At 37.5% G+C, this 16412-nt stretch overlaps 1 protein-coding gene and 1 pseudogene across 1 annotated transcript in view; one reads left to right on the plus strand and one right to left on the minus strand.

The window, feature by feature from the left end:
• The window catches only part of SLAIN1 (SLAIN motif family member 1), a gene marked incomplete at its 5' end in the record, with an annotated part of 56478 nt that overhangs the window by 29067 nt on the left and 10999 nt on the right, over nt 1–16412 (plus strand). Inside the window, 2 exons of the mRNA XM_011378154.2 lie at nt 12170–12319; nt 14422–14763. Coding sequence (XP_011376456.1) covers nt 12170–12319; nt 14422–14763 — 492 coding nt within the window. The remainder of the gene's footprint in view (nt 1–12169; nt 12320–14421; nt 14764–16412) is intronic.
• On the minus strand, nt 6249–6366 carry LOC111730732 (annotated as a pseudogene).

The following is a 16412-nucleotide window of genomic DNA, read 5'->3' on the forward strand; positions in this document are numbered from 1 at the left end:
AAGTTGTAGAGATCACTGGATAACACTGTTTGGTCTGTGTGGGCTTAAACCGGCAGCTTCTCCAGTTTGACCAGTGATTAAGTGGAAACAAGTTAACAGTCCAGAGGATTTCCCGTTTCCAGCCCTCATTTTCCAGCTTTACTTTTAGAACATTGTCCTGGTTAGAAAAGACCCACAGAAGGATCCAGTAGTTGCAGTGAGAGGAGACTATTTGGCATGTGGTCTTGGGACTGGTTAAGGTCCGAGAAGTAGTAATGATTTAATGCTTTAATTATGATGACTAGATTATTTTAGCCAGTAAGATTATTTTAACTGTTAAGACCTAGGAAACATTTAACTTAGTAAATTCAAGTGAACAATTTTAAAACTCTGATCCCTATGGAATAATTCTCATTCAAATATTTATTAAATATTTATCTACCAATCATTGGAGGTATATAATCCCTTAGTTACTTTCAAACTTACTATATTTTAAAACAATTCTAATGTTGAAAATGACTTTCTTGATAAGCTCTAGGTATTATTTAAATGAACTCATATGTTTCTTAACGGTAGTATAAAGTCATATTTTTATAAATTATTACATTTTGAATACAACTGGAAGTTGAAATATTGAGTATCTGCTATGTTCTGGGGTTATGGGGGTGTATGTATATGTTTCATGGTTACTAATTTTAAGTCATTACATTTGTCATAGGTTGAATGAACTGTGGGAAGATCGATTAACGTAGCAGGTTTTTCTAGCTACAATTTGAAGATTGAGAGACTTGATTATGACTAACTTACCCTGATTAAATGGACCCTAAGTATACCAATTAGGAACATCATTTACTAGTTCCTTGGTCCTTCTCCTTATGTGAATACACTAGCAAATAAATGCCTAATAGTTGACTCCTCTTTACTTTGTGTCTGTCTCGGTAAGAGCACTCTGAACACCTGTTTCACAGTAGTGGTAGGACTTCCTAGAACCCATATGCTTATTTATCAGGTCATGGAGAGCTGTGGAGAAATTAATGCTGCTCAAGTTTACCCAATAAAACTAGTGGATCAGATAAGCTGCAAACCATATGCTACTACTCCAGGGGGCTTGCTCAAGTTGGAGTCAAGTCAGCAGTGCTTGCTTGACATAAACATGTGGCCTCTGCAGAAAACTTATACCTCAGTCTCTACAGAGTTTATAGGAGTGAACCAGTAAAATACTACCTTTGCCTAAGGTTTATAGTTCCTTTGTTTAAGCCTAGTCCAAACACCTGAGTGTATCCGTGTGCCAAGCATTTTCTGTAGGATCTAGGTATGTAAAGATGTAACATCACCTAGGAAGTTTATGCTAGAGAGGATTATTGTGAAAATGGAGGTCTTCCTGCCCTGGTGGTTTGTGGTTTAAGTCAGAATGCTGTGTTCTGGATAAAACTTCCTGCCAGTATAGGGAGAGTAAAAAGTGTTAAAAAGAGCTGATATCTCCCTTCCCTGATCGCAGACCACTCTGTAAGTGGTGTTAGTCAAGGGCCATATAGTCGAGTTCCTCCCATTGTTTGGCTTAGTGCTGAGGGCTGCCCACCCTCTGTATAAAGAAAGAATAAAAGGAGAAGGATTGAAAGCTTGCTTCCTTTCACCTTACTTTTAGGACTTTGTGGTAAAGAATATAATATAAGAGTCAAGGATATGACCTTAGGACCCTGTGTTTTGAAGAAACCATATTTCTTAAAAATGTGGCATTTGCAACATTTATTTCTTCTGAGATAGTCTTTGGCTAAGTGAGAACTGTTGACTTATTCCAATAAAATTGTTGAAGGTTCAGGTTCAGTAATTTGCTTCTGAGTTGGTAACATCTGAGTTAATTTAGTCTGAGATTGTTTCAATAACATGACTTCAAAAAGTGCATCTTTTTGAGAAAACAGGTTAAGCTGCCTAAGAGTTAGGAAAATTCCTACCTAGCTTCTAGAACATTTTTCCTCAGAATTTAGAGAATGCTTCTGCTATAGCTTGCTGTAACTTTTCAGTAGTTTTTTTTTTTTTAAAGTGCTTTATAGTTTGAGAATGTATGCTGCAAACTTCTGTCTTATATTCACCACTGCTCTGCATATTATCCTCTGACAAACTTACCTTTTTTTTTCAGATAGGAACCCTGCAGCCGCACGGTGCTAGATTGTCAGGCTCCAGCTCTCGGAACAAGTGTTTGGCAGGGTGGAGACTGGAGCTCTGGCATCTAGATTCTTAGTCCAGTCGGTCTTTCTTGGTCTTTAGTCTTTCATTGGTCTTTATTACAATGTTAGGAGAAACTGCAGTAAAGAAATATGCCATCGGCCATTATTATGTCTCACACCTGAAATACCGGTGTGGTAGAATTCTAATCCTCTGCATGTTTTAGAGTGAGCATCATAAAATGGGTCTGTATGTTAGCCCAGGAGTTGGCAAATGAATGCTATATCTGGCCTTCTACTTGTTTTTATATGGTTCCTTTCACATTTTTAAGAGGTTGACAAAAATCTAAAGAATAGTATTTCATGATCCATAATTTTTATGAAATTCAATTTATGGTATATATAAAGTTTTACTGGAGCATAACCACATTCATTCATGTATTGTGTATGGCTGCTTTAATGCTTTGATGGCAGAGCTGAGTAGTTGCAACAGAGACCATATGGCCAGCAAAGCCTGAAATATTTACTAGCTGGCCCTTTACAGAACATGTCTGCCAACCCTTGTACCCTTGTGTTAGCCCGTTGCTGTGATCTTTGACTTTCATTGGCATTGAATGCATCCATCTAACCCTTCTAGACCCCTGTCTAACTCAACTCACCAAGATCTTACCCTAGATCTCTAAAATTCCCCAGTGGCAAATAAGCTTCAGTCACTAGGGGGTTTTGTTTTGTTTTTAATTGTTTATAACAAAGTTTACTTTGACATGTCTGTGAACAGTACAGCCACCACACTTCATCTGCCTAAACTGAAATCCATAGGACATAAATGCTCTTTACAGAATCATAATACAGACATTGCTAGTATCTTCGTGTTTTGTTTAGGCTTACACGTCGAGATTGGTATTGTTACAGAGATATATTCTCCAGACCTCCTAGGCAATCACTTTTACTTGTCCCACTGGTGGCCGGGCTATTACTACTTCACAGCTTCTTTAGTCTCTGCCTTCTCAGCATATTTATTGCCTTCTAACTTACAGATAAGAGAGGCCATAAAACCCATCTTCATCTCATATATCCTCTATATTCTATCTTAGTCTGTGTTTCAGAGGAAGAAATAACCCTCCCTTTTCCTAGGCTGTCCCCTCTACCTTACCTCTTCCTTCTAACTCCTCTCGCTCATGCCTTCTGATCTCCAGGATCTTACTTTCTCTTTTCTGTAGACTCCTCTCCATTGGTTCTGTTCTCCTTGTTCTATAAATATGCAGGTCCCCTTTATCATTAAAACTCCTTCCCTGAGTTTCATACTCCAGCTGCAACCTTCTTTCTTCTTTAATAGCCAAGTCTCTAGAGAGAGTAATTTCTTCCTCATCTTATATCTGCTTGACCTGTTTATTAATACTGGCTTCTGTTTTAACTCCTCTGTTTAATCTACTCTCATCAATGACCAGTTTTCCTAGCCAGTAGCCTTTTTTTTTTTTAATTCTCATTCTATAGGACTTCTCTGCAGTAATTCCCACTTTTAACTGTTTCTTCCATGTCCAAACTCTTCTTCTTCATCTTTGTTCTTTTTGGGCTCCACTGATCCTTGAGCCTCCACAGTTCTCTCTGAATGACCTTTCTCCCTTTATCCTCTCTTAAATGTTCCTTACTTATGCCCCTTCTCTTTTCTTTCTTTATGTTCTCCTTGGGTGACTTCTTTGATGCCTGTAGCTTCATTTGTTGCTATGCACTGATCTCTTTCTCTTTGCCCTCTTCCCTGAACTCTAACTCCTTACTGGACACCAGCGGATAGGCATGTCCTATAATGATCTTACATTCATTTTTTTTTCCATTTAAGCATGCTGATCTCATGTTCCTTGTCTTAATGGATGGCATTGGTGTTTTAGAAACCATGGTTTTAGCTTTGGATTCCTTTTCTCCACGTCTTGTATTCATAGAGTCACGGGTTATCTCCACTTTAGCTCAGATGTGGCTTAACATGTTCTCACCAAATATTCTGCTAATACTTTATCCAATACCTTGTGATGTCTCACCAGCTCTACTGAGAAGCCTCCTAGTTAGTCTCCCAGTCATCAGCCTCTGCCCAATTAGTCTATAATCTACATGGCTGTTTATGTCTTCATAAAATACATACTTGGTCATGTCTCCTTCTCAAAGTTAAAGCACTAATTGAATATTAAAGCTTATACTATATACAACAGTGCAGAAATTGATCCTGCCAATCTCCAGCCCTAACCCTTCTTCTGTATACCTGATGCTTCATTCCTAACTATATTTGCAATTTCCTGACAATGCACTGCTCTTTTCATACCTCCATAGCTTTATGTGTGTTATTTCTATCTAGAATGGCATTGAACCCTGTGAGATAGACTCCTCAGCCTTCAAGGGCCATGTTAAATGTCATGTCTTCTGGTGAAGTCTTTAGATTCCCTCAAAATGAGCCACGGTCTTCCCCTTGCTGAGTGTACTTCATAGTGCTTTCATTGCACTCACCATAACTCATCATGCTTATATCTTAACGTGGCTGTCTTCAGCTCTAGCTGGTCTTTAGAAATTGGAACAGGAAGGAGGAGAGAAGAGTAACCATATTTTACACATCTGTCTTCAGCATCTGGTACTTTATAGCCACCATGGTGGATGCCTACTCAAATGAATACAGAAATGATTTTTAAAAAGCAGGTGGGAGCATAGGGGCAGGCAGATTTCCCAGAATGACTGTAGAGCAAGGAAGTAACTATGTGCTGTGTGTATCTATGAAAGATATTTGGATAACTGCTGGAAACTGGTCTTTTTTAATTTTTATTTTTTTTGGTATCTGTTGGAAAATGTTAAATGAATGACTGCATGTGGTTTATAAATGTCGAGTGTCTGAATTCTGGAGCACTTCACTTTTTTTTTTTTTTGGCTCGGGGTACACAGGGTTTTGCCTTTAAAGATTTAAGTGATAGTTGGACAGTTCCTCAATGCAGAACCTGGGATCGGGAACGATGGAGAATATGAATTTGGGAAGCTGAGAAGAGAGACGTGAGTAAGGTGATACAGAACTGCGACTTATTTAGTGAGTTCTATGAATTTTAGTAAAACAAATTTAAAATTTGCTCTTAATGAATTTTCATCAGACTTAAAATCTGAAGAAAGAAAACATTTATAGGGGTGCTTTAGACTGATTTCTTCTGCCACAATCAGTCCATCCATATGGGGTGATGATCCTGGATCACCTGCTTTGCGTGAGAGACAGGATGTGACAGAGTGAGACATCGTCTCTGTAAGCTACAATTTTGCCTTATAGAGCCTTATTCTTAGAAAGGAGAAAAAGGATAGAAGTAGGGCTTGTTTTCTAAAATAACTTGCCCCTGTGTCTTAGTCTGTTCGGGCTGCTGTGATAAAATTCTACAGACTGGGTGGCTTATAACCAGCAGAAAGTCGTTGTGCACAGCTCTGGAGGCTGGACGTCTGAGATCAGGGTGCCGGCATGGCCTGGTGAGTGCCCTGGGTTGCGGGCCTCTCGTAGTGTCCTCATATGATAGAAGGGGCGAGGGAGCCCTGGGGGCCTCTTGTCTAAGGGCACTAATCCCATTCGTGAGGGCTCTGCCCTCCTGACTTAAGCACCTCCTAAAGGCCCCACCTCCTAATACCGTCATCTTCGGACATTACCTTGTTAACATAAATTCAGAGGGGGAGGGGGACACAAAAATTCAGACCATAGCACCCTGATTAGAAATGTGGTTGCAATGTTAGAAGCTACTAGAAAGGGTCAGAGTACTGAAAGACCTCCTCACCCAGCTCAAACCAACTCACATGCTACATACAGTACTGATGGTAAGGGTTATGGAAATTTCACTGAACTCTCTCAGATGTTTTATGAATGGTTTCTCTGGATGAAAGAAATGGTAGCATTTCAGAAATTTGAGGAAGCTTTGTTGCCTTCCCACATGGCTTACTGCCAACTAGTTTTCTTGGTACAGCCGCTCACTTTACCTGTGCAGCCCAGCGTTGCAGGAACTAGCTCATCCTAGACAGTAACTCCTGTTTAACTGTTTTTGTTTTTTTTTTTAGGCAAGGCAACCTTTGCAAGGACTTTGTCAGCTTACAATCCTTTATTTTTTATGCCTACAGCACAGGTCTTCCTAGGTGGTCTCCCATCTAAGTACTCACCAGGCCCGACCCTGCTTAGCTTCCAAGATCAGACGGGATGGGGCTTGTTCAGGGTGGCATGGCCGTAGACTGTTTAACTATCCTTGATGTTACCCCAGTCACAGGGCCTGGCCGTTAGTAACACAGTCATTTAGCTGGAAACCAGAAGATGCGCACACAGAAGGGTTGGCAACTTGGACGTGTTAACGAAGGGCTCCTACAGGTGCATTTCTTTCGTGAGCCTCTGGCTGGGATGAAATGTCTAGACTAACCTTTGTCCTCAAATGTATTATACTAAATTATAGTTGTAGTAAATTTAAGAAATTGGACAAAATCATTTAGCTGTCAAGGTGAGAATGGTAGAACGATTTGAAGTAAGGAAATATTGGTGAACTTATCAAGATTTTGACTACATTCGACATTTACTGATTGCATATTATGTGCCAGACATAGGTAGGTACTGAACTGGCTTTCTGTAGTGAAGAGAAAAGAGTGAAAACAGTTATTTCCAGAATATATTACAGTGTTGCTTTAGTTTTGAACTCTTAGTTTGATGCAGGACTGACCTTTTGAGGATTATCATTAAGATTTTCATTAGATAAGTTACTTTTTCCTCTTATGTGAATTATCATACTGCTTTCTTAAATTTGATTTTGATTATATGCAGGAACAAATTTAACAAAAATTTGGATATTTATTGTATTTACTATAGGTAAAGATGATCAAGGCATGGTAGGAATGCCATTGTTTCTGGGAACTTTTTTGTGGCCAAAAGAGTAATTTTCAGTGTGGAGAATTAAATAAGTTTAGATTCTTCCTTAAACCTATCATGTCACTTGTCTTTCTTAATTTTTCATTACTTGATATTATCACTGGAGCATTTATCAAATCCATTTGGGGAGTCATACTTTGCTTAACGATGTACAAAAATAACTATACAAATGTGTTGTTTTTTATTTTTTTACTGTTTACAGCACCCGGTCTTCCTAGGTGGTCTCATGAATGTGTTATTTTTTAAGTCAAGAAACTTAGAAGATGTACAGAAAATAAATTAATAGACCTTTGGACATTCTCAAATTATTTTTCACAGAAAGATGAGGGGTCAGTTCACAAATTAGTAATTTATAACATTTATGTCAATAGAAAATGCTCATTAGACAAGGGAGACAAAGTAGAAAGTTTAACCAGTGCAAGTATATTCTTAACAAGGAAGTTTCAGGAGCACTAGTGGTGGGCATGACACAATAGTGGGTAAGGGTGCTAGTGATGACCGGCAGTACCTTTCAGGTATTTGATGAAAAGCCACTGTAACACTCCAATGGAACAAAGTAACACAGTTAAGATAATATGACTAACAGCTTTGGGAGTGATGTTCAGAACAGGCTTGCTGAGGATAATGCTGGTGGCTGGAAGTTCATTGAACATATTGCAGTAATCTGTTGAGAAGTGGCAAGTGTCTTGATTAAGAAAGATGCTGTGGGGAAAAAAAAAAAGCAATAGTATGTAAACCAGACTGCATTATATGATGTGAACTATGTGAGCTATTTAATTTCTTCCCTCTATGCACATACATCACACTGGCATTTCTAAATCATATCTGAAGCTCAGGATGTTTTAATATTCAAGGTTTGTTAACATATTCAAAACTATTTAGTGGATATCTGACAGGAACAAAATTTTCTTCAGTCCATGCCTCCCTAGGTCAAGGATTTCTCATAGGAAATCAATTGACTTGTAGACTTAATGTGACTATGGGGGACTGGCTTATTTTGCCTTTTGTCTGAGCATTCATCATTTTAGACCACTGAGACAAGGAAGTGGCAAATCTCGTAAACAACAGGTTGTCAGATGATGTAGTGGTTACACCGAAGTTTTAGAATGTGTAATGGCTTTGAGCTGTCGAGCTATGATTCAAGTGGGATTTCTGTAAATTTGCTTTAGTTTGTGCTTCTCTAGGTGCATGCTTATGATTAAGGGAAAATAATAAAAAGAAATAAAGACGTAGAAAATTAATAAAATAATTTTTAAAAGTTGCAGTAGCACTATAGAGAGCATGCAGAAAGCAGAGAGCGTACAGGAGGCAGTTTAACTTAAGGCATTTGAGAAAGAAAACCTTTGCCAAGTGTGATAGGAAGTTTAATCAGTGTGTCATGTTTAGGCCCAACTCTCTGCTATCCAAGGTGTTGAAATTAAATGAAGAAACATATAGTCCACGGCATCTCTGAGTTTGAGAAGCCCTTTACTTAGAGCTAGAACTTTGGAGTACAGATATAGGAAAATGTACCTTGTTCAGAAGTTTATCACTCATTTTCTTCTGTAGTAAATTTGTCTTCTTTCTTAGGGTCATTTTGATCATCATTGAGCCTCAAATAATTTAACATCCTTACAGGAAAAGAACCCATTAAATTGATTGGAAAGCATAGAATTGCCCTATGAAAAGTTCTCGTTTGTTTTATTCGCTATAAAAATGCTTCCTGTTACAATTCGTCAGCTATGTAGTGGGGAATAGTAGGATGTGATGGCTTCCGCTCCTTTTCTCTCTCCTTCTCCACCACAGCCTTGGGCACCGAGGTAGCATAGTTGTTTTGTTAGCTTTGCCTCCACAATAATCCTCCTCCCTCTTCTTAAAAGCCTCCATGCCAAAGGACAATGTAGAGCATTCTTTCCTGCAATAGATGCTAATTGTGTGCTTAGTCGGGATCTTGCTGTCATAGCCACAATCACTGTGCCATTGTGCTGGGAGGCTGGGTCACAGCAGTCATTGTGCAGAGTGGTGAATGCTGTTTACTTGTGATGCGCTGCCGCCTGCATCTGTGGCTGAGAACATGCAGTCACTGTAATTTGCCTGGCGAATGATCAAACTGGTATAAAATAACATTGTCTGTTAAGCAAGTTAGCAATCACAAAGAACTATTGATCTTTTTTTTTTTCAGTATAGAATTTTTCATGAGAAACTTTTGAGTAATAGATCTTGAAAATGTGAGAACAGCTCCCTAGTTTGTGTTGCGTTTTTCCCTCATTTGTCAGTGTGCTTTGGAATCAGGTGGACATATCTAGGAGCTAGGAAGCTGGGAGTGCCAGCTCTGAAAGTCTCCGCTCTGGCTGCTTAACCACAGTTGCATTTCGGATATGTGGTGTGACTGCAGTCAGTTCGGAATGAGGCTTCATGGCAGTGCCTGCTTCATGAAACTTATGAAAATTCTGAAAGTGGAATCATTGTGAATGCTGATGTTTCCTTGTCTAGTTCTTCCACCTACATAAGGAAAAGATTTTTTTTTTTTTAATGTAGTTGTTGTAATGGGGTGGTACTTAAATCTCAAGAATTCTTGCTCAAGTTAAAGGAAATATTTTGCTCTTTTCAGTAACCCTGATTATACTTTACAAGGCTTTTAAAGGTCCCAATTTAGAGCTGATTATTTTCATGACTACCCACATCCATTGTTTTTCCCTACCCCACTGCCCATTTTTAAACATTTTTCATCTGTTTGCTCATTAGCATTGCTCATTAAGTGATTTGGGGAATGTTTCAAATCAGTCCTTTTTATATGTGTTTTTTCAAGTTTTATCAAATTTTCAGCAAATGTAAATGTATTTATTGCTTAAAGTGAAGTTTATCCTAATTTATATTTTTTATTTATTCCCTCTCATCCCGCATTAGTATATATCTAAATGATTGCTTGTTTAGGAAAGTGAATTTTTACAAGCACGGTAATTTGTATCCCTTGAAGGGAGGGTAAGCAATGTTTGGTGTGATGTACTCAAGTTTTTAAAGTTTGGGGTCTTTTTCATGATTCCAAGAACTTAGAAAAAGCAAGGGGTTGGTAATTTTGGAGGAGAGAAATACATTAATTAGGCCAGGTAAAATAATGTAAGAATTAGATCATCTACTATTGCAGGTAAAATTTTTTGGTTTCTTATTTTATAGTAGTAAAGTAATATGTATAATCCTGCCTTTAAATGTTACATAAATATATGTTCAATATGGAAACTTTGGAAAATATATTTTATAAAGAGAAAAAAGTCCAACAGATCACCACTTAGTCTCTATGCCTGTCGTCAAAAATGCTGTCATTAAATTTTGGCATACATCCTTCCGTGATTTTGTATCATTTTCCATAAATCTTGTTTTAGATTCAATGCAATAGTCACTTTAAGTTTCTTTCATAATTTAAGAGTAGGTTTCCATAAAAACTTTTGAACAACATTTTCTGATATTAAATGGGTTGAAAATTAATGTTAGGAAAAAATATAGGACTGTGTATAGATAATATTGAGAACATTTTCCACAATTTCTAAAGATTATAATTTTTTACACTAGCTTTATATTATTACAAAATACTTAAGTCTTTGCACAGAAATAGAAAATGTAATGTAAAAATTCAAAACAAATTTTTATTGTTTTCAGGCATATTGGCTTTAATCAAGATGAGACTGATTTACTTTTTTTTAATGGATGTATAAATAGGACCCTAATTCACAAATAGCTCCCCTCCTTTTTTTTTACACGGTTTCCCCTAGATAAGTGGAAGTCAGTTAAGATGTTCTTATGAAAAGTTGCTTTGTCTTTTCACTTTTTTTTTTAACCTCTTCCCTTTCTCCCTCTGACAAATCAGCGTCTGCCTCTGTCACAGCTAACTGCTGCTGTTTGTTTTCTGCTTTTATGACAGCTAGCCGATGGCGGAGTCTCTTCTCTTCAAATGTCTCACTGGCTTTTCCTTATAGTCCTGTTGCAAGACTCAGCCCTTATAGCAATGGCATTAATACTCCCAGCTTCTCTAAAACCTCAAATAAAGCAATACTAACACCCGAAAGAACAGGTAATATTTCAACTCCTTGACTAGTCGCTTGCTTTGTCATTCAGTCACTAAACACAGCTTAAATATCCATCTGTCATTGAAAAACTTGAGGGTAATCTTATCATAATGGGGAGTTTGTGCTGCATACTTTCTTTGGGTACAAAAAAAAAGTGAACATTGTTATACTTTAATTAACCTACTGCTTTCAGTTGTGTGTAGTAGGTGGTCTTCCTTAGCAATAATTTATGCATATTGTTATGTTTCCAAATGCCTAACATGCTTTTAAAATTAAATGCCAAAAACAATTCAAGTACTTTTTATTATGATTCGTGAATATAAGCCTATTATATATCTTGTTCTTTTAAATTTTATTTTTCTGGTAGCTTTTTATGTTAGGGTTACATAGAAAAAATAGTCGTGGTAGATTTTTGAGTTGAAGGTCTCACCATTTCCTTACTTGTCTCAGCATCGGTGTAATTCCATTCCTACAGTTTTCTGCCTTCAGGTCCTTTCTTCCTTGGTTCTTATTTCAAGCCATTGATTTTTCACTTTCATGAGTTATTACAAGTCTCATGTGATATTCTGCTCTCAATTAGGAAGGTTTTGTATATGCTTTGGTGTGTGTATGTGTGCCTTTTATATGTGATATTCATATTTGTAGCACTATTTGTACCTGTTTAAAAAATGGACCACATTAAAATTCAATTTTAAAATATGTAATAATTACTACCAGAGATAGGCATATCTGATTATTAATCGAAAGTGAACATGTAGTCTGCACAGTGCCTTTAGATGTATGCTTATGTAGTGAAATGCCGATTTTAACATTAATAATTTTTTTCTTAGTGTGAAAAAAGATCTGTTAACAGTTTTTTTAGTATATAGCAGATTTTTTTTAATTGTGAAAACTGAATTTGAAAAAAAAAATGGTATTGTATATACGAATTATGAACACGTGCAGATGTGTATTTCATGACAGTAGGACAAAAATTTGTATCGTGAAAACTGGACAAAAATTGTCGATAACATGAATTATAAAGCATAAATAGATATTAGTTCTTTAGACCAAACAATAAATGTATTTCCTTTGTTTTTTAGGGTACACCTCGAGGGGCTCCCCTCTCAGCCCCCAGTCATCTATAGACAGTGAGCTGAGCACTTCAGAATTGGAGGATGATTCTATCTCCATGGGCTATAAGTTACAGGACCTCACAGATGTGCAGATCATGGCTCGTCTGCAAGAAGAAAGTATGTTCTTTTTAAACTGGAAAACTTTTTAAATTAGAAGCTTCTCCTTGAAATATGAGGGTGTGGAGAGTCGTCAGGTATTTCTTCTCAAGTGGTGGGCAGACGATTAGATTCTCTCATACTGGCCTACCTCGCAGATGGAGCAGTTAAATGCTTCTCACACTGTCATGGGCGTCGGCAAGGTGTTTGGACTTACTCTGATCAAAACACATTGGTGTTAAGACATTACTGGTATAGCCACTGTGGCAAACAGTTTGTCAGTGTCTTAACTAAACATGCCCTTTTCATAAAGTCCAGTAAGTTTCACTCTTGGGCATTTATCTCAATGCAATGGAAATTTATGTTTATATAAAACCTGTACATGAATGTTCACAGTAGCTTTATTTGTAACAGCCAGAAACTAGAATGAACTCAGATGTCCTTCAGTAGGAGAAACAGTGGTTCCTCCATATCATGGAGCACTACTCAGTGATAAAAAGGAACAAGCTGTGGATGAATGTGGCATCTTGGGTGATCTCCTGGGAATTATGCTGAGTTGAAAAAAGATGATCCCAAGAGCTTCTACACTGTACAATTCCATTTATATAACATTTTGGAATGACAGAATTTTAGAGACGGAGGACGGTTTAGTAGTAGTGGCTACAGGTTAGGGATAGGGTGTGGGATCTCGGGAGGGAGGTGGATATTGTTACAAAAGGGGAGCACAAAGGATTTCTGTGTGTTTTATTTTTGTAGGTTTTTGGAACTGTGCAGTATTTTGACACTGGTGGCAGATATTTGATCCTACAGGTGATAAACCTGTGTAAAACTTAATACTAACACATACACACACACATGAGTAAAACTGGGAAAATCCAAATAAAACGGGTTTGTATCATTGCCAGTGTCCTGGTCGTCATGTTGTTCTATAATTTTGTAAAACATATCCATTGGGGGAAACTGGGCATAGTGCACAGAGGACCTTTTTGTATGGTGTCATACAACTGCATGTGAGTGTATAATTATCTTAATAAAATTCAATTAAAATGCATCGATATACTTCTTAAGGTAAATAATTATGGAAGACAAGGTTATTGGAAATGGGACAGTTTACCACTGGCTCTGCAGTAAAGTTACAACAAATAACATGGGAGTGAACTACTTCAAGGATATTAATGGCATCAAAAGGCACAAGATGTAAATCACAGAACTGAGCTAAGCTTGTTTTGGAGTTATCTTTTCAGGCCAACATAAGCTGAAACAGCCAAGTTTCATTTAAACATAACAATTTCCTGCTTTCAGAATTAGTCAAGGCTACTATGAGAAACTTAATAATGCTTATACAGAACTTAGGATACATTTGGGGGAAAAGTAGTCATATTATGTCATTATTTAGTAACAGTAGACTAACAGTAACTCTTTCTAAATCTGTATGGCTAAAAGATTGGATATCAGTTTTCAAAAGTTAAATAGTCAGGGATAGACTTTTAAAACTGTGGTATTAGTAGTGAGATGAATAACTAGAAACTTCCAATTTTACTGTTTTTGATGGTTGTCATTTAAGATGACCCAAAACTAGTGCAGCATTGAAATGTCAGTATGCTATGAAAAAGATAATATTAGGAACAAAAAGAACAAAAGAGAGGTGACCCCATTAGAAGATACTCACACCGCAGGCTTTGAGCTTTCCTTTGACTGAGAGTGGGGTGGGAGTCAGGAGGGGTTCCTGCTGGGGCAGAGATTGGACTATTTTAATTGTTTAGCTCATAGCAAACTGTTTATAATGATGATGAATAGTTTTTCCTAAGTAGCCTTTCTAAGTAACTCTCCAGAGTTCAGAAGGGATCATTTGGGGAAATTGACAGACATTGGTTGGTGGTGAACTGTAGCAGTACTATATTTAACTTCACTGCAATTGGGGCAATCTTTTTGCAAAACAATAATCTAATTTTAGACATCTACTTAGTAGATAAATGTATCTATTTTCTTGGAATTTAATAAACTAAGAACATAATGGGTCTCCATTTGAATCATTGGGCACAAATTTTTGTCTAATATTTAATAAATTGGAACTTTTCACTAGTTTGAAAAGTCTCATAATATGATTACTTGTTATTTTATAGGTCTCAGGCAAGATTATGCTTCCACTTCAGCATCTGTGTCAAGACATAGTTCCAGTGTGTCATTGAGTTCAGGAAAAAAGGGGACATGTAGTGATCAAGAATATGATCGATTCAGTCTGGAGGATGAGGAAGAATTTGATCATTTGCCACCACCTCAGCCTCGTCTTCCAAGATGCTCACCTTTCCAAAGAGGAATTCCCCATTCACAGACTTTCTCCAGCATTCGGGAGTGTAGGAGGAGCCCCAGTTCCCAGTATTTCCCTTCAAATAATTACCAGCAGCAACAGTATTATTCACCTCAAGCCCAGACTCCAGATCAGCAACCAAATAGGACCAGTGGAGGTAAGTTAGGATGCCCTTTTGGTATTTGATCTTTCATAGGTACTCAATGTCATATGTGCTTTAAGGTCAGTGCAAATAATTGGTAAATGTTTCCCAGATTTATTAAGTACATCCTCAAGACCTTGTCAATTTGGTTTAAATTTAAATCTGTAAATGACCAACTTCTGATAATGTGACCTTGATTTATTGACGTATAGCTTCGAGAAAACCACTGTGAAGTAGCTGGCTCAGAATGTGTCATAAATGTGGAACACCTTTATGTTGTTCTGGTTTAGCCGTAGGATGGGCAGGGTTGTGAATTTGTAGTGGAGCTCCACGCAGCCCAAGGCACTTTGCTGCATCTTTCCGCACCTTTCTCCCAACCTTCCATCTTTTACTGCCTGTTCTTGGCACAGAATGATGGATGGACAGTGATGCCTGGAGAGGATGCTGCTTGTTACATCCAGGTTTAGGCGGAATTAGGATGTGTCTTTCCCTCTGATTCCCGATGTCTAGAATTAAGACCTGGGTAGCAGTAAGGCAATGGCAGCTGATATTTGGGGTGTTAATGGACGGTTTATCTGCCATAATGTCAACATGGGTTGGAATATGTTATTCTCTTTGTGTTTTTTTTTTTCTCCTATCTTCGTCTTCATTATTTATCTTCCTTCTCCACTCCCAGGAGTTATACTCTTTGACTCCCAACAAACTATAGGGAGAAGTCATGTAATATTCTAAGCCCAATATGTTTTTGTACTAATGATCAGTCACACACAAATCCGTGTAATGTAGAGAAACAAACCGTATTTATACAGGTTTTTTTCTCAGCTGGAGACAGAAGTGCTCAAGCAGGTTATTTTATAATATTGCAAAACCAAATTATATTTGTCATCATGTTACCATGTTTTTAGTTTTTACCTTTTCTTCCTCTGTACTTGTCTCATTCATGCTAATTGAGAGGTCATTTGAAAATTCTAAAAATTTTAGTCACAATTTCTCTTACCTTCGGAGTTCAAATTTAAAAGAAAACCTTGGCAGCCAAAGAATGTCACAGTGACTAATTAAAGCTCATAATATCAGAAAGACAGTGTATTCCCTGTGCTTAATGAAAGTCATAGCTTTATTTTACAGTGAAGGGAAAGGGCACGTAGACTTGTTTCTTAAGAGTTTTTTTGTCAAGTGTCTTAGAACATCGTATTCTAGTCGTCAGACAGATGCCAGGTCTGCACCTTGATTGGTATTGTCGACGGGATGATTGTCTTATCTTAGGAAAGTGGTTTTAACTTACATTAAGCACCGTTATGAAAAGGGTTAGATTTCCCTGTACCTGGGAAAACGGAGAAGATCATAGCTTAGTGTCCAACTGTGGTGGTTTTATTGTTCCTAAAATGTCTGAGCTCCTACAAAGGAAGATGGAATACAATAGCAGTTTTCTGAATTAGACTTTGACAAATTAACCTAGTGGTTGAGAGAGCAGGCTCTGACATCCAACAGACCCCGAGTTCTAGTCCTGTCCTACCCTCATACCTTTCACAGGTTTCTCGTGGCTCCAAGCATTGATTTTCTTGACTATAAATTGTGAACAAAATATCTTTCTTAGAAAACCTAGGCATAATTTTACATCATACCATCTGGTACATATTCTTCCAACCTAAGGGGAAAATGAGATG

This window comes from Pteropus vampyrus, unplaced genomic scaffold, assembly GCF_000151845.1.
Source record: "Pteropus vampyrus isolate Shadow unplaced genomic scaffold, Pvam_2.0 Scaffold332, whole genome shotgun sequence".
In the NCBI taxonomy this organism is placed as follows: Eukaryota; Metazoa; Chordata; class Mammalia; order Chiroptera; family Pteropodidae; genus Pteropus; species Pteropus vampyrus.